Below are 27,968 nucleotides of genomic sequence, written 5' to 3'. Positions count from 1 at the left end.
AATCATCATATCATCCATATGGAAGTTCCCACTTAAAGAGAGCTCACATAGTGAAGGAGGAAAGTTTTCAAGGTTACAGACCCATAATGATTCGTATGACTTTGATCAATAAAGATAAAGTGGAAAAAATATAAATTTCATAAGGGATATATAATCAACAAGATATAATCAATAGGAGCAGTGTGAAAACAAGCTGAAAATCAATCTTATGGTGGCTTAAATGCTGAGCCCATAAAAGTTATACATCTTATTAAACAAACGCTATCTCTCATAATACTCTTAGCCACAAAGTGTTAAGAGAGAAAGTTGGTAGATTGGCTGTAAGAGAAGAATGAAAGAAGAAAGAAGAAAGAAGAAAGAAAGTTAATATGAGACTATGAATTACAGGAACATGCTTGAGGCATTTCTCTATAGCCACATGACTTCTGAAGTGCCTTTTAAAGACCTCTTAACAGGTAAACTTCCTTATTACTGATATACCACAGTGATTTATGTGTACAGTGAAAGGCAGGCTAATGACTCGAATTCTGACCTTGGCTGTATCGCAAGCTGAGAAAAATACTCTGGCACGTGTTGTTATGTGAAGATTGAAAGGAAGCTATCAATTGGACAATGCTTATCAGATTCGGAAGACAGTGGTTCAAAGTTGTTACCACTTTCTTCAAGAATTATACCGACTGAGTCATGCTGAAGAGAGAAAATTTTCCACACGGAACGTCATGGCTTCTGCATGACAGCTCTCCACTCCCCTTCTGCCTTTGTTGTTTTATATCTCACTCAGAATGCAAGACGTAAATATAACTGCTAATGGTGACATTAATCCTGTGACATGTTCATTGTCAGATTTAGAGTTTATTTTGTTTTTAAAACACAGCAAGATCTAATTTTACGCTACATTGCAGTCCTCTTAGTGCAGTTAGAGATCCTCAGGCCTTACTGACTCTCCAATACTCTGGACTTTAAGGTGATTCCTTTTTTTTAATATCAGAGGTGCTAGACTTTTGTCTGCTCTGCTTGAGTAAATTCTGCAGGTCTCCTCAGAGAACTGTTGAGCCCCTATGGTCAGTCCTTAGCAGCGGGTGCATATGCTCCAATTTGTATGGACTACATAAGAAGAGGCAAGGAATCTGCACTCTACTTAATGTCCAAAGGGCTCAGAAGAGGCAGGAAAAAATCCCTCTGCAGCATTTATCAAACCTTGCTCTGCTCTCTGCAATGTGAAAGACGTGATTAAGTGCAAAAGTGCATACAGCAGCAGACAGGAGTCTTACATCTTAAAGGGCTGCAATAATTAAAAGGGTGGGTAAACCCTATAGCTCACCTCAGCTGCTGGCCAAGTCAATATATCCTTGGTAATTATATATAAACGTATGTTTATCAGAAACACAACAAAATATCTACAATCAAACAAGATCTATTATATACTCTGTTATAAAGAAATGTATTGAAAATATCAGATATGGACTTTAAACTCCAACTTTCATTGAATGAATTATATCAACTGTTTTATGTGCTTACATGACAATACAATAATCCATCTCAGACCAAAACAAGCAATCCCAAAATTTACAAGAGAAAAGGTGCAAGACTAAGACTTTGCATATAGATCCTCAGGCTCTGGACTCAGGACCTAACTGCTGAACTGTAGTCTGCTCTGCCAGAGGAAGTTTCAAATTCACCATTTAAGCCATACTTTTCTGGTGTGCATAGTAAATAAGATATTTGAATATGGCTGATCCCACTTTCTTTTAATTTATTCAATTTAAATGATGAGCTGAAAGTTTGATTGAAAATTTTAATATTTCTTGGGTATCCAAGAGCCAAGAGGATCATTTCGCAGTGTAAGTACAGTTTTTAAAAGTGAATTATTAAACATTATAGCTTTATAATCATTAAAAACTATTATAAAACATTAATTCATGTCACGGTAGGTAATCATTGACCTATCCATCCATAAAGGCGTCTGGAGGTGATCATTATAGTTAAGTTCAAGGCTAAAATCCAAGACGGTCTTAACTCAGGTATCAGATTTGACTTGAACCTTCATGTCATATCTGACAAATCTCAGGCTTCAGATTTGACATGAGGGCTCCGACTCAAGATTTTAGACTGACTCCAGCTTATTTCAGAACACAAAGCAACCAATGCAGGCATTTGAGGAGGAGTATTGTGATCTTGTCACCGTCATCATCAGCATTTGCAGCAGCAGCGGCAGCAGAATTCTCCGCTCGAACCATTGATAAACTGTATTTGTGTAGTGCAAAAAAAAATTACGCTACAATACAGTCATAGGCATAAAACAGAGCCTTTTTAATTAATAACAAAACACATAAGCTACAATATTCACCACTTCACTGACTCGACTGTCTCAAGCTATTTTTACTGCATTTAAAATAGCATAGCATTAATTGTACATTACAGCAAGCAGTTTACTGTAGATAGCTTTGGTAATAGAAAGGCTATTGTATCTTCTGGTCTTATCACAAGGACATTAGCTTATGAGGTCCGAAGACCACAAGTAATAAAACTGATGATTGATAATCACCAAAAGCTAAGGTTCACTATTTGACTGACTCATTAGTATAGACTGACCCCTATACTATATAACAAGCATTCTGTAAGCACTGAGGTCCTATTTTATGTAAAATCCAACAGCTAAAGTGTAATTACATAAGTGTCCTAATTTCCCCTTTGCCCCAAAATTAAATAAAAATCACCAAAAGATAAACTTTTCTAAACATTTTGACTATTCCTGATTATATCTGTTTACTGTCCAGTGCTCAACTCATCCAGTCACAGCAAGCTTTACACATATTTTGCCAAAAAATATTAGGTAAAGAAGGATTTAAGGGAATCACTGGAAATATACACAATGTAATTGTACGCCCAGTTTTAAATTTTTCCCCAAAGACAAGACTGGGCACAGTAGTCTACCTTCATTGCAACAAAAGAAGGGAAAGTGATTTATGGTATTCTAAATAGACTTTACATATGTATGCAGTTAGGACAACATACCTGACCTTACTGCATACTGAGATATGAAAATACAATACAAGGTAGACACATTTGTTAAAATGTGATTGATTTACAACCCTTGTTAAAAGTTTGGTTGATTTTTCTTTTAAGGTTAGTGGGCTTGTAGGCTGAAGAGGAAAGGGGCAGTGGTTTTTTCCACTAAAAATAGATTTCAGATAAGGATGTCACATAGGTGACAGAGATAATGATGCAATAATGATTGCATTCCTGACAAATGATGTGTGTCAAGAGAGGTGTGCCCAGTGGCCTGGACTCTGACTGTGAACTGGCCACAGGAGGAAAGACTGGTAGGCTCTGCAGAGCCTGTCTTATTACCAGACTGTCAATGGATGCCGGTGTGTATTGCTTTCTGCTGCTGCATTAGCTCGTTTCTCTCTCTAGACCATTGACGCACTTACACACACATATCACAAACTCCTGTAAGAATTGACTCATCCCAGTGTTACAGTTAACAGTCTTGATTCACCTCTTTTTCTGCCAGTATTGGTCTAAAACACCATCTCTACCCCTCTCTGGTGCAGCAGCGATGTCGGACGACTAGACAGGACTGCCACACTTTAAAAGCATCTGCTTTGTCATCCAACGTATTTGTAAACCGGATCTCACAAACATTATTGTTTTATTCCATATGCTTCAATGATTGCAATAAGAGACCCAAAAAGCACAGATTTGACCAACAATATTTTAAAGTGAAGAAATTCTATTTATTTCACATTATTGAATCAAATCTATATCAATGAGAAATCTCTACCACCAGCTGAGCAAGCAACAGGTCAGGAGACGCACTATCTGTCATCATGATATGCCACACACTCGCGCGTACACACTCACACCCATAGACACACATACACACACAAACAGGTGCTCTAATGTTTCTAGATGAAGGCACATAAACCCATTGAAGGTCACAGTAAGGCAGATTCACAGCAATAAGGAGAAACCGTGGACCGTAAAAATTAGCAAAGGAACACTAAAGACTTTGACCAGTCTGCCATGTTACAGAATCTCTGTCTAGGACGGTCCTGTCTTCTTCTGTCCTCTGTCTGGAAGGAAGAGAACAGGTGAGGACGGGTGAGGATGGCTGAGAAAAGGAGGAGAAAGATGTTCATGTGCAGTGCTGACAGACATCCCACCTCTATTTTCCATATGACCTTTTCCTCTGCAGACAGGTAGTGAGAGTTTCTCCTTGTCTTTAGAAAACTAGCAGCGCTAAGAGAGAGAGAGTCTTTCCTAGTTTCTAATCCTTATTTCTCTTAAAAGTTCTTTGGCTTGATCGCATCAGCCAACCTTTAGACAGAATGCTTGACAGACGGAACAACTGACAGTCCATAAATCAACATTATCATTTGTCTTCTCAGACAGACAGTGTCAAAAAGTAAACAGTTTTTTAAACAGTGTTTTTTCTTTCACTCAGACATGGAATTTTGGCAACATACAGTATACCATCATTCAAAGACAGCAGCAGTACAAACTCTGAGAGTTGTTTTTGCATCATTTAGAAACAGTAACACCGTAATGTAAATCACAGTTTGTTCAGTTGCCTTTCATTGCATGACTTCAAAAACCAAGACACCATGGAAAGGACCAATCTGTACGCACAGCAGCAGCAGCGGCAGCAGCGGCAGCAGCAGCAGCAGCAGCAGCAGCAGCAGCATCCCATTGAATCACCAACAGATTGGATTTGATTAGTCCACACAAAGCACTAGTTTGACATAATACCCTGTATCCAGCCATATGCACTCTTGTGCAGAACAGCTCTGCTGTGCAGATAGGCAACCATTCGTTTTTCCCATTCTTAGTTCACATAAGGAATCTTGTCCCTGAGTCTTCAAACTACTTCTGAATAATCCCACTGCACCACACCCTGTCGCACCAGAGTCCACCTCTTGCTGTTATCATCTACAGACATTCAACTTGTAGGTATGGGTTAAAGGGAGCTTCAGCCATTTCCATGTAATTTGATGAGCTGAAATGCACACCCGCTGGCAGAAGGGCAGAGAATATGACACAGCATCTGCCTCACACTCAGTCAGACGCACACAACAACAGACATATAGTCACATACAGTAGAGAGGTTCTACACTGGCTCTGAACTAACAGTGCAAAGACATTGAACGACATACACAGCTTCAGTGTCTTAGTTCGGTCCGTCACAGAGAGATGTCTTAATGATGTGTCAGTGTCAGGTGCAAGGGTTGTGCAGGGCTGTGGCCTTTGTCTGTTTGCATGTGTGTGCATGTGTGCAAGTGTGTTAGTGTTCATGTGAATGCATGTGTGTATCTATAGGCATTTCTGTTTGCATCTATGGATGTGTTTGTCCCTGTGTTAAGTAAGGGCGTACTCAAACGTCCCTTTCTCCAGCCCCTCGATGCCATCAGCCCAGTTGGAAGAAGGCATGCTGCTGTAGGGATCCAGCAGGATCCTGAAACACCGAACTATCAGCAGTCCCAGGAACACCAGTAACATCCCCACGAAGGCAAATGCTGTCTTCTGCTCCAGGGTCAAAGAGTGCGCCATCATGTCGTTTCCGCTCATGGCAGCAAGGGAGTGGTTGTAGTGGACGCTACACATGGTAAACCAACATCTAGGTGCCTCATCTCTCCTCTGATAGGGTCAGGCGTTTATAAGCCTGCATGTTACCTGGACAGAGATTATATGATGTCTTCAGATTAGTGCTGTCTTGTCTCTTGTGCAGAGAGAATCAATTTAATCAACCTACTTCAATATTACTAAACACTTAATACATATAGTGCGTATGCACTGAGAAATAAGAGTGCAGTTACGGAAGCAGAAATATAAAAATAGCAAAAATTCAGTGTTGTGAAATGAACTGACCATGAAACAGGGTTTACAGGTATCTATAAATAGCCTCTTTTGAATGTGGTATCTAACAGATGTCCGTTCGATCTCTCTCTCACTCTTCCCCTCTGGGAATTTTGCAGAAAATTACAAAAGGCAAACATGAACAGAAGAGTGAGGGAGACTGCATGAAGATGGGTTTAGTCACAACAATTAAAGGACATCTGTGCAGGAATACGAGGCAATGCCATGACTACATTTCTTTAAGTCGGGTTAGAATTACAATGTGTCGCAGTGCATAGCCAGCTGTTAAACATAGGCATAGCATTAAGGTATCAATGAAAACTCATTCTCACGAAGACGTGACGTTATGTATGTTGGGTTTTAGAAGAAAAGGCTCTACCTGTTGCGTGTGAGCAGATGCCTGCCAGACAGTGTAATTCCATTAGACAAGAAAGCGACGGTGATTGACAAAACATGATCACAAAATTGTCATGGTCACACAAGTGGAAGTCTGCTTCTGTCATTCTTTTCCTCCCAAATCTTTCGTATGAACACAAGCAGCAGGTGGCTCGAGTGAAAGGAAGGGAGGGGGTTAGATGAGAGAGGGAGGGTACATACAGACAGGGACAGGGGAATGAACAGAGAGAATTGGGAAAGACAGACGAGGGAGAAGGAAGTAGAATGATGAGGAGGACACTGCACAAGTATGCATGGTGAGAGAGAGAGAGAGGAGAGAGGGAGGGAGTGAGGTGGGGTGAAGAGAGAGACTGCATTAACAGATTTTCTGTTGTGGATGTCTAAGGAAGAAAAGCAGCCGTCTCACCGTCATTATCGTGCCATCTTCACAGACCTGTTGCTGCCGTTTCTTGCGAACAACTCCTCTTTCTTGGAGACCTCAGACATATATCCATGAACCCATCCATTGCTGATATACTGAATGTGCTAGGCTAATCTCTCATCAAAACAAAAAGCTAGAGATAAAGAGCGAAACAGAGGCAAGGGAGAGGCTGGATCAAGCTATGATATGTGTCTCTTCTCAGAGATACTGCTCCCTTACTTGCTGCCTCCTACTCATTATCATTCTGTTTCTCTATCTCTCCCTCCAGAAGCACGCACGCTTGCTCCTGCTGCATGGCAACCACTTGTTAGTCTCACTCAGCTGCTCTGCTGCCTCAGTCATTCACAACATTCCCCCCCTCAGCAACACCAGGACGGATGCAGCAGCATAAACAAGCAATCTGCCTCTTCTTTTTCTTCTCCCTTCTTCTACCCTCCCTGGCTTATTTGGCTGTTCTCAAAATGACTCCACTAAAATGTGACAGGAATATCATGGTTTAGCCAGCAGGAGAAATGCTGCCTCTCACTGCTCCTGGCCAGTAAATGCTGCTGCAAAGGTATTTTTGGTACAGCATTATTCTCCAAGCCTGGTTTGATGATGTGTTTTTAATTGGTGCAGTTTGCTGTGGTCAAATTGAATTAGCCCCTCTGCTTAAAGGCTTACAAATGCAAGCTCCATGAACATGATGAGGGAGATGAGAAAGGTGCTTAAGGAGAATTTCCTATATGCCTGTTTTTACTGTAGTGAATTTGAAAGCAGCAATGTATAGAAAAACACACAGCAGGTCATCTGCCTACTGTAACAAAATGCAGCAGTGAAGCGTCTGGCCATCTGTTATGTTGTTATGCAGTGCAGATTCATATCAGCTATGTGGTTTTTGTCACAGTGGTGCAGTGACTCACATCTAAGGATAAGGCATGCCACAGGGGAGATGGTCATCATTGGTGTGTGATGTGACAATAATTCATGGCTTACAAGTGGCAAAGGGAGCCCCATTTTTCTTTTTTAGTTGTAAACAGCACAAAATTCTCCCTGAGAGAATGTAAACGCAGAGGTGAATTACCTCCCTCACACTGACTCTCACTTCAAAGTTTTAAGCCTCTGCAGTGTCTTTTCAACTGCCTTGGGTTAGTAGCAATTTCTAGTCTTGCTGTGCTGTTAATACTTGGCTGTATTTGTCTATAAAGAGCTAGTATGACACAACTCTACATTTATTTCAAGGACCGTTCTTATAAATCAGATGAGGAGAAGTCACGCTGAAGAGACAATGAAATCGCTTTTATGTCAATTTCAAAGACAAGGTCAAAATGTAAAACTAGCGGCCAACAGCACAAAAGTGTGTGGTCATCAGTGATGAAGTCAAGTTAAAGACACTGTGAATAGTATATTATTATTATTAATCTATTACAGTGAACAAAGGATTGCCTAAACATTTTCATATTGAACTTACCAGACATTCAAAGACATTTTGACATTTGCCTCTGATTTGTCTTTATTATATAACAGTTGGAACAAGCTTTTATGTGCTTTTAATTGTGTGTCACCGTGTGCTGTTGTGCTTTGGACTTACTTGAGTCTACATCAGGAACTGCTGAGACAATCAAAACCTGTTGCATACAGCATTTTAAAATATTATCCACTGTCCATAGGACACGGGGATAAAGATTGTTCGACTTTTATCTTTAGCCAGCCAAGTGCTAAACTGATATTGAGAACTGTAAACTAATGATTCTGTGAACTGTTCTCACACTATCCCCTTTAATGCTAATGAACTCAACACCACACCTTGTTTTACAGTGTCATAATATGATATGTATGACAGAGTACAAAGACAGATGCAGTAAAATTGCAAAGACTTCAAATACCTTTCCCATTAGCCTGACTGCAGCAATTACTAATCCCCCTTGGGGCCCACAACTTAATTAAATGTACATGATCTGTTGCAAGGGGGGTCTGACTATTTACAATTATTATAATCATCTACAACATTATCTACAATATTGGTATTAAAATCATCACCTTTGACCTGGAAATAGGGCTGTAGTTTCTAATAAAGCTATTAAAAAATTACATTTCCTCAAGCATAACCACAAACAAGTATATCCTACTGCAGTCAGAAGTAGCTATAGCATCTGACATATTATGTTTGGTTGGAGAAAGCATGAAATTTATTTTCTGTTTGTGACTTTGTTTGGTGTTGACGTGTCTAAAGAGTGGATAACTTTTTAGTCTGGAGAGTTTCCAAGGGAGCTGCTAGAAAGAGGTATTTTTAGTAGCTACCTACTCTGTGAAAAATATGATCCATTGACTTACACTGCATTTACGAAAAAAAAAAGATAAAAAGCTGGCGAGATATCTAACCTTTTCGTCAGTGTTGCTCAGATATTTAGGAGTCACATTCCAGTTTAAATTTATAACTGAAGCTCATACATTAACTAAATGTTCTGCACTAACTTGGGTTGACTGTCATTTAGTCATTTCTCTTGTTATGAGTTGTGCAGCATTCATCTGTTGGATGTTTGCCATGAAAACAGCTATCAAGGAAATGAATTATCAGTTTATGGAACAGATTTTTCATTGACAGAGTAATAGATGTACTGCACAATATGTTAAAGAATAACTTTCCTTCGATGTCACAGGTGAAACTGATCTGTGGTTGTAATTTAAAGTTGTTGCAATCCATTCATGGTACAGGACTTGGCATGATATAAGTAACTGCAGAAACCTAAGCAAATAAATCACAATGTCAATACATTTAACATGCATATAAACATAGTTAAAATGCAAGCATCTGATAGTGTAGATACAGACTCATAAAACCACAATCTGAATCATGTGGCTTTAGTGTAAACTTGTTGGGAGTGTGACAGTGACCCTGATAATGTCCTGGGCTGTCAGCAACACCTGTAAATGTTTACTTAGACCATTAGGAAAGAATATGTAAAGCTTTAAATGAAACTTGGTATTTAACTGTCCCATTAGAGTCCCTCATATTATGACTGGAATTATTTTCTTACTTTCTATTAGATGGAAATATGTGCAGGTGTCTAAATGACACATACAACCTAAAACTATGGTTTGAACATTATTATCAAGATCAAAAGGTTATTGTGTCCTATTTCAAAACAATTAGGAGCTGGACAAAGGTTTCTATTGGAGTACATTCAACTTCATGTGATATATTGAAAAGCCAGATTTAGAATTTCTAAGTGTTTTTATTTTAGTGGTGACATCTGCACAGACTTGCTGAGCATATTCTCTACAAATATTAAAGTATATTGTATGAAGAAAATTGAATTATTTACCCCACTAGCGTAAAAGTGCATCAATCAATAGTTTCAGGAATGATGAATTGACTTGGCTCTGTATGATGATCAATAAGGCAAGCCATATATTGTCTGACGCTGTGAGCAAGCTGCCTGGAATATTGTAGGTTACAGGTATTACTTGGACTGCTCAGTGAATTACAGTGACTCAAATCACAAAACAAATACACAATGTACTGTTGCACTATATAATTTGCATAATTAATTTTGCAGACTGTTCTAGGATTTATTGATTCCTGGAGATACTTGACATGCGTTGATCAGAACTGCTTTAGTGGGTTGTGCAGGGCTAGATGTGGTTTTCTTAGGTATGTGGTCGCTGTTCAGGAACACATACTCATTAGAAGTTGTCATGTTCTGCTCCAATTAGCCTGTCAGTCACTTTCTCTCATTCACCTGCTGTCTCCTGAAACTGTCTGCTAACAGAGGAATCACATGCACAATCTTGTCAAACATGCCCATTTTATTTGTGCTTATTCACTAGCTAACCTCAACTACCTAACTGCTATTCTACTCTATTCTATTCCAGTGGTTCTCAAAGTTTTCATGTCAAGGACCCCTAAACTGGCACAAATGAACCATAGACCCCAACTTGATAAGATTTTGTCCCAGTGTCCCCCATCTGAAAATGTTTTGCATTTAGATGTTTTATTACAGAAAGTGTATGAAACCCATGACCAAAATAGTCATAAATTCTGTCATTGTGTAACTTATGGATGTAATTATAGTGAAAATAAATCATTCCCCTTTTTGCTGGGGACCTCCGTAACCCCCTCAAGGACCCCATTTTGGGGACCACTTTTCTGTTCTATTCTGTTCTATTAAATTCTATTCTATTATATTCTATTCACTCAGGCTGCCTAGCAACAGCTCCCAAATCTCGCGTTGGCAGCACAAATCACCACTGCACATTTCAAACTGCGTAGCATCATCAGGGGCATCTTGTGTTGTGCTGGGCAAACAAACCTCAACATGGCAGATGTTGTGACTCTTGACGAAGAGCCAAAGCAAGAGGAATCTACTGCATCCATCAAGTCCGACACCGAAGAGACATCTGAGGAAACGCCCAATGGCGTAAAAACGTGAGTGTAAATGAGGCTTTGTTCTGCTCGTGTGTACAGCCGTTAGCACGCTTAGCTAAAATGGAGTCCTCATATGCTAGCTATTGTTAGCCAAGAAGCCTCGTAAACCATGTTGTAAGGACCTTTTTGGTAGTTGATAGGTTTATACCCATCTTGACGCCAGAAATATGCTATTATTTCTCTAACTGGAGTCTCAAAATGATGCACTGTAGGTATATAGGTCAACCTCTACGGGCAGCTAGCACAACTGTTAATCTCTAATATTATTATGTTTTGCTAGTGCTAACGCTAACATAATTCTGAAAGTCAACGCTTGTTAAATTTAGCGCAACCTTTTGGTAACATGAATCAAATAGGCTAGTCTTCATTTAAACGGCGTCCCAGCCAATCTCAGCTCAGGTGTGCATGTTTCATTGTGTCAACAACGTGAAGTTAGCTTCAGCTGGCTCCGTTATACTGTACTGTTAGCTAATGAATTAACGCGCTAACGTAGTATTTTCTTTGCCCCTCACACCTGACCAGAAGCCAATTTTTATAGCGGGGCAGCTTTTTAAGTCTTCAGATGAGAAGTTATAAACACGAAGACACTAGAGTATGTTAAATACGGATGTTCATAGTCTTAATTTCGACATAAACAGTTTATCTGATTTCTGAGTTCACCTTCGTTACAATTAGTTCAGGAAGAGACAGATGCTTTACTAACCCCAAAGGGAAATTATGATGTTACAGCAGCCAACAATGAGGTTAAAGAAACAAAACAAAAAACCCCCCAATACATATTGATACCTGAATAATCTACACAAAGTATATACATATGATAACAGCAGCATATACAGACAGTACCCAAAATTGTGAAAATATGAATCTGAAATACAACATATGTGATTGACGATGTAATAAATAATAAAATAAAAGTCCAGGTGAGCAGTCTGTCTTCACTGTCAGAGTAGCCCCTTCTCCCGACACACAGGAGAGTCATTGTACAGCCTGAAAGTAGTTGGTTTTCTCACCATCAGAATCAGAAGTTTTTTGTGTTTTCTTGTCAGAACCACCTTTACGATCACGTTTTTCCTTTACGAACTTACTCTACTACTATAATAAAGTCACATTCTTCACTAAGTGATTTCCCTTTACACTCAGCTTCCATACTTTTCTCAGATACCATACCTGGTATCTGAGACTTAACCATACAAAGTTCTACATAGAAATATAGAAGTTATAATATTTTATTATGCTACTCAATGATCATTTTGAGTAAGTCCTCAAGGAAAGCGGTGTCATTAATGTAATATTCATAGAACTGAATGCACTGAAAGTACAGCCCCACTACTGAAATAAATATTATACAATAGGATGAGAATACCTGTTGTTTTATTTATTTAATACATTTTTGGACAGGTCTTTTAATGTACATACTACATTATTTTGAATAAGGCTTTTATCACTTGCTGCTTTGTGCACTTTGTAGGGATGCTGAGGAAACCAAGCCCCCAAAAGAAAAACATGATGCTAAGGAGAAGTCTTCTGGAAGCAGAAGAGGAAACCGCTACCATCCTTACAAAGACAAACATGGTGGAGAAAAGAAGGGTGCTCACAGGAACCGTGTGTTCATCAGCAATATCCCCTATGATATGAAGTGGCAGGCAATTAAAGATCTAATGCGTGAGAAAGGTAATTTCTCCAGTGGTGGGGTTGGTGTTTCCCCCTGTTTCTGAGTCTTCAGGTGAATAGAAGATCTTGACCTCTTTTCCTTTGTTACCAGATGGATCATCCTGCTTCTAGCAGTAGTCACTTAGTTCACACCTTTCTCTGGATGTTCCTAGTTCACATAGTAGGGAAACAGCATAGTGATATTAGGTTATTGGAGTTTTAATCTTTTATTTTTGGATGGGCACTAATATAGTTTGGGCTGATATGTCTGTGAGAAAAGGAAGATGAACTTAGTTATTTTGTCACTTGTTTTATGGTATTGTCAGCTTCAAAATGTCACCTCAAACCTGTAGTAGAATTGACTGTTGTATGATTTTGTTGCATCTGTTGCAAGGTGAACTTTGATTATATGAATGAAATTATTGTTCTATTCTACTTTCTGAATTATGGGGGTCTCTAGAGGCCTGAAAGGTGAATGGACAGCCTAAAAACTCAACTGCTATGAATGGAATCTGTTGACCAACTGATCAATGTTGAAGTCTTTTGAATTTCCCAGGTTTAATGTAGCTGTGTTTCTCTCTGGCCTTGGCCTTTGGGTGTCTCAGTCACTGCCCAGAAAGGCATGGTGTTGTCTGGTGGGATGTTGGTCTGGGCTGACTGTTGATCATTAATGGGGCATCTCCATCTGTAGCGGCATTGCCAAGGCCGACGGCGACTTGAAGAATTGGTGACTTAAATTCCTTTGTTCTTTTGGTATTTTTCCTTTGTATGTCTCATGTAGTTGGTGAGGTTACATACGTGGAGCTCTTTAAGGATGCAGAAGGAAAGTCAAGGGTAAGTGATGTGGCCAACTTGCTGCACGAGGTTTTAAACGCCCTCAGCAGGCTCTCATTAATCTCTAAGTGCTCTTTTAGGTTCTGATCCTTTGGGTCTTACTATGTTACTGAACTGGAGATACTGTAGGTTGTTTTTAGAGCCTGGTAGATGGCTAATGATTGATATTCATTTGAAAGGGAGATGTCCTGTTGATTTTGGAAAAGTAGCCTAATGAACTCATCCAAGAGTACACTTTTGCTTTTGTTGTTGTCATTTCAATTGGTGTAAAAGTTTGTTTGTTTGGCTATTTTCCAAAGGGAAATGTGGATTGTGTGATTTGTCTATTGATTGACCCTCACATCTCAAAATCTTATGTTACAATTCTGTTATATGGCACAGCTCTCTCTTCAAAGGAACAAAACAGTCTTGTAAGGTCCTCTAGTATTTTTTTTTTTTTATCAATATGGTTTTATTTTAAATACATGCATACTATAGATGTATAGGTGTACCACACATTTTTTTATTGATGTGGTAAAACTAGTTAATTCTAAACGATGTACTTAATACGTTTATTAATGCTTTTTTTTTTTAACTATCTTGATATTAATGACCAGTTCAAAACATTAAAATGTTTCAGTTAAATTAAATGAAAATGCATTAAGTGCCTGATAATTCCAAATGTTTGCACCTAAGATTTTCTAAATGATACATTCTTCTTACTATTATTTAAAAACTATAGATTATCCAATGTTGTTTTGAATAATGATTGAGACTAAGCTGTCATTGGCCTTTAAATCTGGTTTGCAATACACTTGAACACAACCATAAACCTACTGGCTCAAGCCAGTGGACAAAATATGGCCAACATGCACTATAAAAAATACTAGAAGCATGTACATACATTAAATTTACAATGTTCATGTACTTTGTCTTGATTTTAACTGTATCTTGTCTACTCTCCTTGCTTTGGATATGTGTGCTACCTGGACTCCCATGATACCCTTGGTTAGGGTTGTGGGTAAGAAATTTAAATTCATTTTCAAACATAAATGTTCTTTTAGTAATCTCAAACTTACATGGACTCATCGGATGCGTCTGTCCCTGATTCAACAGTGTGGTGGAGTTCAAAGATGAAGAGTTTGTGAAGAAGGCAATAGAAACTATGAATAAGCATGACCTGAATGGAAGACCCCTCAACATCAAGGAGGTGAGGGCAAATTGTGATATATGAGTACAGCAAAATTGACTTATTAATATTATTAACAGAACTACGTGTTTTGGCATCATTTTTTGCACCTAATTTTCCTCTCAAATTTAATCAGTTTTTTTTATCTGAGAAGCAGCAGCTAGATTGTGGGTTTTTTTCAGCGTTATTGTCTTACTCTTATTGTGGTGTGTAATTCTAAAATTAACAAAATGAATAAAATAAGCCTAAGCTAAACGATGTGAATCTGCATGTTACTTTAAACCAAAATACCTCCCTTTCACAGATGCTGGCACTGTAATTGCAGTGTACAGTTGTTTACTGTTGGTTGCACAGCACTTACTTGACAGCTTCCTTGTGATGATCTTAATTTGACATTTGCCATGTCTGAAATGAGACAGCTGAGAAACTGTAACGTATTTGTTATTCAAGGACCCTGATGGGGAACATGCCCGGCGTGTACTGCAGCGGATGGGAGGAGGACAACAGGGAGGTCGCGGGCAGGACATGGGGCCTGGTGGGATGAACATCCCACCCTCCATTGCCAACAACCCCAACATCCCACCTGAGGTCATCCATGCACTGCAAGCCGGACGATTGGGCAACACAGTGTTTGTGGCCAATGTGAGGACATAGTAATAAACTATTCCCAAATCTAGCTAGTGATGATTGATAATCATTATTTTAATGATTATTAAAAATGGTGGTGTTTTTTTTCTTTTGTTTTACAGCTTGATTTCAAGGTGGGCTGGAAGAAGTTAAAGGAGGTGTTTGGCATGGCAGGGGTGGTGAAACGAGCAGATGTGAAGGAGGATAAGGATGGCAAGAGCCGCGGGATGGGAACAGTGACTTTTGAGCAGTCACTGGAGGCTGTGCAGGCCATATGTATCCTTGGCACTAAAATAGAAATAAAACAAAAAGCACACAGCAATGCATTACAGTTTTACAGTGACTTTCTTCTTGACTCTGGACTCAGCCATGTTCAACGGGCAGATGCTCTTCGACAGACAGATGCACGTAAAAATGGTATGTTATTTTTAGTTACGTCACTGTGCTGAAGTTGTACAGGCGTTGTGAAAATGTGTTTTTACATTTGTTATCGCTGCTTTACAGGATGAGAAATCTCTTCCCCCTGATGATTTCCGTCAAGTAGAGAAAACACCCCAGTTACCACGTGAGTACCCTGTTATCCCTCTGTCAGCTGTTAATATCAAACTCATATCTGTAGTAATGAGCTCAGTGAATTGAGTATAGCACTAACATTGTCAAAGTCAGAGATATGATGCCCACTGAGAACAAATGGCATATGTTAATAAAATTGCAAAGATTTTTTGCTGGAACAGTAAAGATGAAGTGGCTTCCAACTTTTTTTCACTACCAGCAGGATATGTGCTGCTTCACACATAAAGGCAACCAGAACAGACATTATAAAATAAGCAATGGTTGCTGCTGCAGTTCAGTAGGAGATGGGGTATCTCAAAACTTAGATGGTGATGAATTGCTTCTCATGTGTTTAAAGAGCTGATTAGTTTCATTCTTTCATAACCTGCAGCATGTTTGTTCCTTTATTTGTAATTTTCCAAAATGTACGCTTGTTTTATTCTTTGCAAACATTACTAAGGCGAAAAGTGGAGGTTCTTGAATTGAAATACCTGTCAATTTGTTTGAGTTGTGGCAGGCACCAATGTTATGGTTTGCTTGCATATTTATGGAATGGATGTTGCACTGAAAGTAAAGACTCACAACAAACAAATAAGATGCAGAAATATTACACTAAATGAACAACATGACATATGGGTTAATGTGTCTTTTTACCCTTAAAGTTAAGTATGCTTTGTGCAGTATGAACCGTGAGGGTTGGTGCATTACAGATGCAGTAAAGGGCCATGTAAAGATATGTCTTGACCAATTTGTTGTTCCACTAAAAGACTGTCTTCATTGCACAACATTCTCAATGAGAATGTTACTGTCATGAATGTCATTAGCATCATTGAATACCGATTGAGCTATGTATAAATTCTCACATTTGTATTCCACTCAGCTATTGCTGCTAGTATTTTAATTACATATCATAAACTCTTCACCTTTTTTTTTTTTTTTCATGTGTAGGTGGTCTAGGTGGTATTGGCATGGGACTGGGACCAGGAGGGCAGCCTATAAACGCTAACCGTCTGAACAGTGGAGGAAGTGTGGGCTCCATGGGGCCTGGAGGTCAGTTACCTTGTAGTTATTTTTAGTTATGTTGGATAGGATCTGCTCACACATGCTACAGACAGTACATCACATACTGTCTTGCAAACCTGTCTTTAGAGGCAAATGTTTCTCAGAAAGAAATCAGATACATTTCCACTAGCTGGTCAACACATTAGCACCACAACACAGCATGAAGCAACAACTGAACACCATTTATACGCATTTCACACAGTTAATGTGTGAACCATACGGCTGTTAAGTCTTGGCTTACATTTACATGGGTCATCTTTTGACCCTGCAGCTGTCTCAATATGGGTTAAAGAGATAAGAAAAGCAGAGGTGATATTACTGGAAACACTAAATGTCTACACTGTTCAGGATGTAAATGACATCGTCCCTGAAGTCACCTGTCTACAGTGTTTCATCATCAGGCTACATACAGTATCTTTCAATGGATATGTCACCATTATATATACACTCACCGGCCGCTTCATTAGGTACACCTGTGCAATCCAATACAACAGCTCTGCTATACATTTCACATTTACACAACTTACACATTTTCTGTATTTGTTGACATTTTCAGAAAGATGATAATTCTACTTAATGTTTATTATAGAGGTCGTAGTGGGTGGTGGTGTAATGGGGTGCATATATTGAATGGTGTTCCTAATATTTTGTCCACTCCATTAACATAGGTATGGATGTTCCAGGTTATGGTGGAATGAACAGACTTGGAGCAGGTTAGGTCTCTTTAATGTTTTTTTTTCTGTGAATTATTGGTGTGGTGGGACCTTTGTGTGTTCTCTCCTTCCCTCAACAGAAAGTAATGATTAAACTTGGTGTTGCTTTCGACAGGAATGAGTGGCGGAGGAGGCTTTGGGGGTATGGATAGCATGGGCAACATGGGTGGCTTTGGAGGGAGAGACATGGCGCCAGTTGGCAGGATGGGAGGTAAGAAAGTGTACTCACCCCTAGTGGGCTGAGATGAGGTTCAGTTCTTTAATCTTATACTGTAAAAAAAAGTCTGAGGTTGCATTTTATTTCTCTATTCAGATATGTACCGGTCAGGAATGGGTGGAATGGATCGCGATTTTGGCCACAGTGACATGCCCATGAATCGAGGAGGATTTGGGGATTCATTTGGAGGAATGGGTAAGCCATACTCTGACTTCAAACAACTCTGAATTCCTTACTTAAACATCAGACTCAGTGGAGGTTATGCACGTTCCTCTCTGTAGTTTGGTGTGGAGTTTGTGGTTTAGGGATTGCTTTTTGTTTATGGGCTGTTTCTGTGTGTACTGTTGTGACATCGTTGTGTCATGGTCTAACATAACTTACACTCTTTTCTTCAGGTGGTGGTTTTGGAGGAGGCATGGGGCACATGGGGACTGGATTAGGTACATGAGCTATTCCTTCTACAGGTTTTCTGATTGAATCCAGTGTCAGTTATGTCATATTATCTTCCCCTTTAAATACACACTCGCTGTTAAAGTTTTTGCAAGCTACAGTTTTCTCTCTTGATGAGCAGCATTTTGTAGCCACCTTGCAAGCTAAGACGGTGATAGACAGATGGTTCATCCAATTACCTGCCAAGTATTTTTTGAAAGTGCGTGCCCTTTTCCAAATAGTTTCCAAGGACGTCTTCTCAAATGGTTCTGTGTAACCAACCATCTGGCGCATCAGGTTAATTTCAGCCTGGTCCCATGTAAATGCCTAGATTGGAGGTCTTGTCCTCAGAATTACTGCCAGTATACAAGAAAACTGCTGAAATTCCCATGTTTTTAGAGACCGGCAGTTATTTAATATGTATGAACATTAGTTTTATTGTTAGTTTTGAAATATTGTTAATAATATTGTCTTGTGATTATTATGTCAGCAGCATTATGTATAATACTGCATTATCTTGGACACATCCAGTTGTACACATTGTACAAAATGGAAAAAGAATGTCAGTGTTCACAAGATAATTCACGTCATTTCTGTTGACTTTTCCTTGTTGAGTTGGTTTAATGACTGAGAATACAAACTGGAACAAAGCATGCTTCTCCTGCACAAACAATGTCACAGTGACATTGAACTCTTGACACCTGATGTTTTGCTCTGGTGAAATACTGATACTGGCACGAATGGGAGAGTTTTACAGTGTGTATACACACTTAAGTGACTCATCATTGGACTAATTAAGTGACAGCTGTCAGCATAAATGTAGTCAGTTCTTTACAACTCTTTTTGATATCAGGAGAAAAGTATTATCTGTGTTAATTGCAGGTGGTGGAATGGGCAATATGTCGATGGACCGGATGGGTTCCAGCTTTGACCGTATGGGCATGTCAGGAATGGACATGAACCGTGGCTTTGGAGGCTACGGAGGTGGGGGACCGAGCCACATGGGCGGAGGCATGTCTGACAGAGGCTCTGGGTCCAAAGCAGGCTGTCAGATCTTTGTGCGAAATGTAAGTGTGAGTTAGATATTGGATTCAAGTGACAACTTTGCTAGAATAGAGAATTTGTGTGTTTAAATAGGATTAAAGCCATCTCTGTGACCTGCCAAAAACTGATTTAGTCATTCATTGATGAATACATCTTTCTGCATCGATGCCCTCCTACTGATTGAGGTTTTAATGGGGCACAATCAATGCTTGCCATGCATTCATATACATTGTAATGATGCTATAAATAAGTAGTTGATGATTGGTAGGGTTTTAACAGTTTGAGGATTTTTTCCTTTGAGTCCATCTGTTTATGATGAATTTGTTCCATATGCTTTATTGATGCATTCATTTTTTATTTGAATATTTCTCTCCAAGGCTCAAATATCAGATTCATACTTGTACATATTATACTTACTGAAGTATCCATTTCTGTGTTGCAGTTGTCCTACGATCTTACATGGCAGAAGCTGAAAGAGAAGTTCAGTCACTGCGGTACGTCTTTTTCTCTGTATTAATTAATTTTTTACGACTGATGCATCAGCAGAACTCTAAGATTACATACCACATACTCTTCAAATATTAGACGTCCTCTTATGTTGACACATTGATTGGAAGTTAAACAAGGATGCCAAAATTTCAGGTTTAAAATGTATCTACACTGTGAAACATTGTGATTTCAGAATTCATTAATTGCTCGTTCATGTTAACTGCAGGTCAGGTAATGTTCGCAGAGATCAAGATGGAGAACGGAAAGTCAAAGGGCTGTGGAACTGTGAGATTCGACTCGCCAGAGAGCGCTGAGAAAGCCTGTAGGATGATGAATGGAACCAAGATCAACGGCCGAGAGGTGGACGTCCGCATTGATCGTAACGCCTAGATCTTTTGTAGAAGTCAAGCTAACACACTTCCACATTCAGCCCTCTTGCCAATGATCTTTTGTTTTGTTTTAAAAACACTATTACTTCATATCTCCATGTGTCCACTGTTTCATATTTTTTGTTTATATATACTACATAGCTCTTTTATCTTTGTTTTGTAAACCCTTTTTAATTTGTCAGGCAGTTTATTTGAACAAATAAACTTTTTAATTTTTAAACCTGGTGGTTGTAAAATCTCCTTAGATCAAAGTCCCAAAGCTGTTCTTCATAGTGTGTAAAATGAACCAGAGCTGTTGATCCATTACACATTATTGCTTAACACTGCCATATAGTGGCCTCTTGGAAGTGGTGAAATTCTGCATTAAGCACAAAGGCAGCAGCTGGAAAAGAGTGAGAACTGAATGGACATGAATTTTATCAGGCATAGTCTCCAACTCTAACGACAGCAAGCTATTTAAATTTCCAGTGCTCCAGGACCAGTAGTAGTTTTTGTTAAAGTTGGATAGGATCACCACTTTTTGATGATACTGGCATTGTAACAAATCTCAGTACACATTAGTGAAGTGTGTGATGTCCATGTAAGCTTTGCAGAGTTACTAGTGGATAAGAACAAGTCATTCTATTTGTACTTTTTAGGTAAGAGTAGACAAGTGGAAAGTTTTGTGTTTTTTTTACTACTTATGGCTTTTTCCGCCGTCGCCTTTGCAGGCAATAAGGATTTGCCCATAAAACCTTATCAGAGTTGTGAAGATGATGCTCTTTTTGTTGTTGTGACTTACTGGCCTGCTTAGAAGGAAAGACAAGGTGAAATGAGTTCAATGGACACCTTTATTACTTCAATCCGGTCAGTTGTTCACTCCTATGACAACACATTCTCTGTTTATGTGCCTTTAGTAGGACATGTCAGAATTTAATGGATAATGGGTCTTCATTGTGTAACAATCCAGGTCATAGGCTTGATAGGTATACACAAGAGTATCAAGATCTTTGGCACATTTGCACCTTTTGTGAAATATATATTATAATAGAGATTATCTTCCTCCTGAGATGTGACCAGCACGTCTTCTGTGGCACAATATCTTTAAATGTGTGTTGGAGTGGGCTCATGCTTCCTTGTCTTGACATTCGAAGATCTTACAGGTTTAACATTTTTCTTGTGTTTTTGGACTGTTAAGAGTCTCAGTAAATATGGCTTTGGTCCTGGGAAGGTCAGATCTCAGTCACTGCACAGTCTTATGGGATTATTGCCAATAATCCCCAGCTCATACAGGATGGACAGAGTGGCAAAGAGGATGTAGCAGATGAGGGAAACAATTCCCAGCTTCCAGTCCAATTTCCACCCGTTCACATGAACGGCGACAAAAAGGAAGACGATTGAAAGGAGGAGTGTGGAGGAAATGAAGAACAGTCCAGTGCTGTTGACCTCTACAGGGTTGTTGGTGTCCACAAATGCAGTCTTGATGAACCAAGGCAGGCCAAGACAGAGCATGTCGAATACATTTGAACCCACAATGTTGGACATCGCCATGTCAGCTTTCCCTGTTCAGCAGAGAAAATGATAAGTTTGGTCTCAAGTCTCTACACATGCCCAGAATTTGGGTATTAAAGTTACATTTGTTACTGTCATTTTCAAAATGCCAGATGGGAATCTGAGTTAGAAAACTGAATAAGTAGTCAATGGTTATCACTTTAATGTGTTTCAAGAAGAGAGACTCCAATACTTCAACAGCAAAGCTCTGATTAAAAACTTCCATTTTAGGCAGTTACCAGATTCAAATATAATTGTGAGAATCAATCAGGAGTGTTGCTCATAACGAAGTACTTAAAGAAGTTTTCCTCAATAGTGGTGAAGTAAAGGACTGTAATGTAACATTTTCATATTTTTTTTGTTATGGGGGTCCTTAAGCTACTATAACCAGGAACATTGTGAACTGTAGCTGATAAAACATGACACTGATGTTACCTTCTCTGGCCACCATCACACTGGCTATGGTGTCAGGTATACTGGTTCCAGCAGCCATCAGAGTGAGTCCCATTACTGTTTCAGGAATGTCAAGTGTCTCACCTATATTAACATAACACCAACAAAGGTCAGACTCCTCCAACATCATCAGGCCACGAAGAGAACAACAGCTGATCTTAACTGTGGCTATAGGGTTAATAAATTGTCACTGGAGGCAGGGCTGTAGTCAGGATTTTAGAAATACTGACGTAATAAAACCCCATTCACCCAGAAGAGCCCCACCCACAGTCTTAAGCTCAACTAGGACCCAAATATTAACCCGCTGTTTTGAACCAACACTTGAAATGAATCCTCATCCTCCCTGTAGACTTTCAGGAGACCTCTGAATCATGCAGTATGATGTTACTGAGTTATCACTGGGCAGAACAGAGCCACAGGGAAACAATCAATCACATACTGAATGTTTGCGTTGTATCTGCTCTACCTCACGTCTGCTCACATCTGCTCTTTCATAAGACTAAACTCTCCCTCCATCTGAGCCTATGTTATGACTTTGGAATAATAATCTCATTATACTTCAGTAGACCTACCACTGTCACATGATGAAGCTGCCCTTTTAGCCTGATCTTAGGTCAGCTTTATAGTTTACATCTCAGTTGTACATGGGGATAAAGCTGTTCTTGGACCTGTGCCTGTGGGTAGTTCTGCATATACACCCAGAGCTCACATGACTGTGTTTCCTTAGGGGTGAAGCAGGCTGTAATCCTGCTGTGGCTGGTTAGGCACATGGCCCACTGGAGCTACAATAACCCCCCTCTTAACTTTCCAGGACAATGGCATCTCAGGAATTAGCCAGCAGACCAACATGTGATTCTACTCTGCAAATCACACATTTTTCTCACAAGTTTCAAACACTTGTGATCCACAAAGGCTCCATACCTCAGTGAGTTGACAGGCTGATCTACACCTGCTGATCACTTAAAAGACTTAAGGAAATATATAGACTTTTACAAAAACTCATCACTGAAATGCTTAGCTAAACAATGCTTACCGACAACAGTGACCATCCACACCAGCAGGTATGTGAAACCTGAGATCCAGACAGCTGACATGAAGAAGGTTATCATGAACCACTTCTTCCAGAACCTTCTTCTGCAGTCAGGGATGGTCAGAAAAAGCAGAACAATGATGGGTAGAGACAAAACCCAGAGGATCCTTTTCAAGTCGCTCTCCGGCACAGCAAACACACTTTTACGCTCTGGGGTGCAGGCAGACAAACAGGTTATGAGTAGGGTCCTATCATATTGTCAGGGGGTCATAAAAGTCAAGCGTGTGTGTGTCAACAGCTGGACACATCAGGTTGAAAATGCTGAAAAACTGAGTGCATAGTCGCTGCGAGGTGCATCTCACCTTCAGGAATCTCATTGAGGCCATGCAGGCTGAGTGAGAGATGAGAGTATCCGGAGTCGTCCTGGAAGATCCCACTGTCTGTTCTGGAGCGACTGTGGACTCGTAGACTTGTGTCGTCGTTCCAGCCCATCAGTGGCTGCGTCTCAGTCTTCTCCCCAGACCCTTTGCCCAGACAGGTGCAGCAAGGACTCACCTTCCTCAGGACAAACTCGCTGATGCGAAGGTCAAAGCACAGAACCACAATGTAGACACCGTAGACCAGCAACAGACTGGCAGCGTCATACCTGTAAACAAGACATACATGTATGAATGACTTTGACGAGTGTTTGTTGATTTTTAAAAATCAATATATTCAGACAAAATGATTTCTCTTTCTTCTTTTATTAAACCAAACATGTTCTACTTTTTGGTGTTGTTAACCAATTTGTTTGTTGTGCATTTATTACAGTTCAATTTGATCTCTTTTTTACTTTAAAGCAAAATATCTAGTTTAGCTTTTACAAAACTCTATATCTTGATCATAATAAAACATTACTCTTTAGCTAACAGTGTGTCTGTTTTGCTCTCACCAAAATTATGTTGTTCCGGTACACGTGGAAGCGTGTCATAAACACTGATTTGCTTGTTATGATATGATATGGTATTATTGCACTGTATTATACTGTCAGTGCAATAAATGTCTGTGAGTCACAGCACTGTACCACACCGTTCTTTCATTACCTCTGATCTATTTTTATGCTGTTTTGTTGTCCATAGTCACAAGATGCAATAAACAGCTGTATTCAACTTTGTCTTTTACAACCACTTTTACAGGTAAGTCATGTTCAGTCACAGCCCACACTCACCAGTACACCTTGTTATCGGATATTATAGCAATAACAGCAGCAACACTGATACCATATGCCAGGCAGTCCCTGAACAGAGGCCAACAGGTGAGACGCCCTGCCTAATGAAGGAAACAAAATAAATGGTTTACAGCATATAAACACAATATAAACAAGGATTCTTCCGCTTTGACCCAGTAAATAAAACACTGTAAACAAGGATTCTTCTGCTTTGACCTAGTAAAGGTGCTTCTTTTATTGTATGTACAAGTAGTTTATATGAGTGCAATATGAATGTGTTTGTGTGTGCGTGTCGTACCATAGAGGCCAAGAGTCCACATGCAGCGCAGATTCCTAAGAGGTTGTAGACTGCTGACCCCACAATGGTGCTGACCCCAATGTCTCCCTTTGTCACAAACACACCTGGCACGCCACACACATTAAAAAAAAAAACACACATCTTAGCACAGTAGACAATGAGACAACTTGGCAGCATTGACGAGGAGGACGAGGAAAGGCCTGGGGAGCAAATAAGGTGCCTAGAGGAAATATGTCCTAATCACAGGCCACAGTCTCTTTCTGTTCCCATCTGGTGTTGGAAGTCACAGTTCATCTGGTTGGGTAAGGAGACAGCGACAGTGATGATGATGCCGGTGTCATCATCAACAATGGTGGTTGTAATTATCATACTAATGCATGATTACCCAGAAAGGCTGTGACCAGTTCAGGTGCAGAACTCCCAGCTGCCATAAATGTTGCTCCTGCTACATCCTGGGTCAGACCCAGACCTGAGAGAGACACAAAAAACCAGAAAGAACACATGACTATATAAACACAGCATGTACAAGATAACGCACCTGATGATTTACTGTACAATCCAACACAAGAACAAACCAAACTACAGCCTCAAAATCATCAACTGAAAATAATTAAAGCTTTGTCTATGCTGTGTCTATTGTATGAGATTGCATTATATTTTATTTATTCACCCCCACTCAGTTTATTAGTTAAGTTTATGTAGTATAACAACTGATAGAGGTAGCCTGCACATATCCTCATCTAAAGCAACAATAGAAACACAGAGTAGAATGGTAGAAACAACCCATCCACACCCTGGTGAAAGTTATTTTCCAGGAATTCAATTTTTTATTAAACATACAATATAGTAAATGATAACTATAAATTTACATAATCTGTCTACATATTATTACTGTCTATCTGCCTACTGCATCTGTAAAGCAGAGCTGCAACGATTAGTCTATTAATCGGTTGTCAGAAAACTAATCAGCAACTATTTTGATAATTGAATTATCGTTTTAATCATTTTTTTAAGCATAACCACTAAAAATTTGCTGGTTGCAGCCTCTTGAGTGTGAGGATTTGAAGCTTTTCTGTGTCACACATGATGTCACCATGAACTCGAAGAAATGATAACAGACTTTTTTCACAATTTTCTGACATTTTATATACCAAATAATTAATAGATTAATCAACAAAATAATGGTCAGATTAATCAATAATGGAGATAATCATTAGTCGCAGGCCTACTGTAAAACATAAACTAAGTCTGAAAAAATATCCCTTATTAAAACAGCTACAGCCTAGACTAATAGTTATGTTATAATGGAATATACATATAAGCTATTATAAAACTATTAAGGATTTAATACAGGTTATAGGCTAAATCCTATTCTGCCAATTTACATTACAGTTATAGTTTATGTAATGGTGCATTGACCCTTCCCCACAATCCCTTAAAACACATACACACACAGACATCAAATAGCCTATATTTCATGTCACTTACGATCACTGATCACCTCTAAGGATGGCAGAAAGTAATCATCGCAGACTATTGCGACAGCCAAAAGCATGTAGAAAATAAGCATAAAATAAATGACAAGCCCTCCATCCTTTCTCTCCTGCACTGTGAAGAAGCCGTCAGGAAACTCAGAGGACTGCGGTAAGATGCATTCTGTCTCATTCTCTGAAACAGCAGGACACACATATTGCTCAGTGCTCATCAATGACAAACACCTGTCATCCCAAACAACCAGCCTACTGTATTGTTAAAACTCTTACATGGCAGTTACATGGTATTTCATGCCAATAAGACATGAGAATTAGTGGAGCAAAACACTGTCACAGTTGCTGAGCCACAATTGATTACCCACACTTTGTAAAGCACAAAAATGAGCCGTGACATGTATAATTACACATTGAATAGGTTATACAATTACACTTACAATCTGTAGAAATATATAGGGTTTAAAAATGCTTTAAATAGACTTAATTATCACAAACACAGACAAATGTTCTTACCGAGAGCCCGACGCACCCTGACAAAGTGGGTTTCCTGAGCTGTTTTTGCTGTGAATGATACAAGATGGACCGTGCAATATAAAAATAGTACAAATCCCAGGAAGTAAGGAATAAAATCTTTTCTTTTCTTTTTCTGCAGAGCTGTAACCTTATTCATGGTGAGTCACACACAAAAAAAAGATAAATTAGGAATTATTCTAAGGAGTCATAGGCAAGCATGCAAAGATTAAATGTGGCTTGAAGCTGTGTGTTAGCGCTGCATCTAACACTACACTACAACTACAAGCTGCAAAGAGAGAGATTATTGGGGGGGAGAAAGCATCTTTTAAGGCCTGGTGTTACCATGAATGGGGGATCACGAGTTGTGAGTCATTCCGGTCGACTTGAGCACACTCCTGTTTGAGGCGCCTCAGGGATGTAATGCAGGATAAACCCACCTTAACACGATCCAACCACAGCTTTAAATGTGGAAAATTTGCCTTTTCTTTTCTTTTCTTTTTTCAGAAACCTAGCCTAACTAACACCAATTGACATGCATGTAAAAGTTAAGCTTTCGAATAAGTAGATACGTCATTTACATACCTGCAGCTATGTAAGATACTTTGATTGATTGATCATATCCCCAACAGGAGGGAGATCATAATTCACAACATGTCATTCACAACTGGTTGTTTCAGTATGAACGCAGGAGTTCAGGAGTTAGTTAACTAAGCCAATATGTATATATATTTAAACAGTGTTGGTATATTGAAATGTTTTTTGCAAATCTTTTTGGAAATATGCAAAGAAAGAAACTGAGGAAACATGAAAACAAAGCATGTGGCAAAATAATCTCAAATCAAAGATCCACTTACTTGCTTTTTACGAGCTTTCACCCGGATATCACAGTCTTAATCATCAAATCCATATCAATACCGGTATATTGATCCTCTATATACAATTATTACAGCTATTCAGATATAGGCAAATGATTTCGCTGTAGTGTAAACTATATAACACAGTCTGGTTACACCACCTACAGGTAGACGGGTGTGTGTGGTGTTTTTGTTTGTAGGGATTGATGGGGGGTCGAACTTGTTTAGACATGCCCCAACTCTTCGGTCGTGTCTAGATGGTAACCTTAATAATTTGCGAAATTATCGCGAGATTTGTACGCGTTGTTCCTTCATTGTGCACGATATTTGTCATT

At 39.3% G+C, this 27,968-nt stretch overlaps 3 protein-coding genes across 4 annotated transcripts; 1 reads left to right on the top strand and 2 right to left on the bottom strand.

Moving 5' to 3' along the window:
* Positions 1–5,071: 5,071 nt before the first annotated feature.
* On the bottom strand, positions 5,072–6,946 carry ctxn2 (cortexin 2). Its single transcript, XM_044361046.1, has 2 exons — positions 6,662–6,946; positions 5,072–5,676 (listed from the first exon to the last, which is right to left on the bottom strand). The coding sequence occupies exon 2, from the start codon at positions 5,605–5,607 to the stop codon at positions 5,362–5,364; it is 246 nt and encodes an 81-aa protein (XP_044216981.1). The 5' UTR covers positions 5,608–5,676; positions 6,662–6,946; the 3' UTR covers positions 5,072–5,361.
* A 3,944-nt stretch (positions 6,947–10,890) lies between these two features.
* myef2 (myelin expression factor 2) lies at positions 10,891–20,463 on the top strand. The gene is made up of 17 exons (XM_044353904.1): positions 10,891–11,084; positions 12,553–12,755; positions 13,516–13,568; positions 14,561–14,568; positions 14,664–14,757; positions 15,187–15,378; positions 15,486–15,639; positions 15,731–15,780; positions 15,868–15,928; positions 16,864–16,965; positions 17,646–17,690; positions 17,806–17,901; positions 18,004–18,102; positions 18,303–18,347; positions 19,219–19,403; positions 19,823–19,874; positions 20,096–20,463. Exons 1-17 carry the CDS (start codon positions 10,975–10,977, stop codon positions 20,257–20,259), a joined length of 1,713 nt encoding a protein of 570 aa, XP_044209839.1. The 5' UTR covers positions 10,891–10,974; the 3' UTR covers positions 20,260–20,463.
* Positions 20,464–21,070: 607 nt separating this feature from the next.
* slc24a5 (solute carrier family 24 member 5) lies at positions 21,071–27,834 on the bottom strand. 2 transcript variants are annotated; one of them, XM_044353917.1, is made up of 10 exons: positions 27,634–27,834; positions 26,780–27,216; positions 26,265–26,444; positions 25,162–25,245; positions 24,777–24,880; positions 24,479–24,579; positions 23,634–23,917; positions 23,275–23,481; positions 22,224–22,325; positions 21,071–21,799 (listed from the first exon to the last, which is right to left on the bottom strand). In XM_044353917.1, the coding sequence occupies exons 2-10, from the start codon at positions 26,934–26,936 to the stop codon at positions 21,477–21,479; spliced, it is 1,542 nt and encodes a 513-aa protein (XP_044209852.1). In that variant the 5' UTR covers positions 26,937–27,216; positions 27,634–27,834; the 3' UTR covers positions 21,071–21,476. The 2 variants fall into 2 exon arrangements, with proteins under 2 accessions (XP_044209852.1, XP_044209858.1); XM_044353923.1 differs by having other exon boundaries at positions 26,780–26,827; positions 27,634–27,830.
* Between the last annotated feature and the right edge of the window lie 134 nt (positions 27,835–27,968).

This window comes from Thunnus albacares, chromosome 1 (assembly GCF_914725855.1).
Source record: "Thunnus albacares chromosome 1, fThuAlb1.1, whole genome shotgun sequence".
Taxonomy (NCBI): Eukaryota; Metazoa; Chordata; class Actinopteri; order Scombriformes; family Scombridae; genus Thunnus; species Thunnus albacares.
Note: the sequence above shows the minus strand (reverse complement) of the source record. Positions and strands in the feature narration are given on the sequence as shown.

Excerpts from the sequence above, each read along its gene's own strand:
- ctxn2 (XM_044361046.1), bottom strand. The coding sequence starts at position 5,607 with ATGTGTAGCGTCCACTACAACCACTCCCTTGCTGCCATGAGCGGAAAC.
- myef2 (XM_044353904.1), top strand. The coding sequence starts at position 10,975 with ATGGCAGATGTTGTGACTCTTGACGAAGAGCCAAAGCAAGAGGAATCT. Across the intron at positions 16,966-17,645 it reads GGGCTCCATGGGGCCTGGAG|GTATGGATGTTCCAGGTTAT; the intron begins GTCAGTTACCTT and ends CCATTAACATAG. Across the intron at positions 19,404-19,822 it reads GTCAGATCTTTGTGCGAAAT|TTGTCCTACGATCTTACATG; the intron begins GTAAGTGTGAGT and ends TCTGTGTTGCAG.
- slc24a5 (XM_044353917.1), bottom strand. The coding sequence starts at position 26,936 with ATGAATAAGGTTACAGCTCTGCAGAAAAAGAAAAGAAAAGATTTTATT. Across the intron at positions 26,445-26,779 it reads CAGGGTGCGTCGGGCTCTCG|AGAATGAGACAGAATGCATC; the intron begins GTAAGAACATTT and ends CTGCTGTTTCAG. Across the intron at positions 22,326-23,274 it reads GTGGATGGTCACTGTTGTCG|GTGAGACACTTGACATTCCT; the intron begins GTAAGCATTGTT and ends ATGTTAATATAG.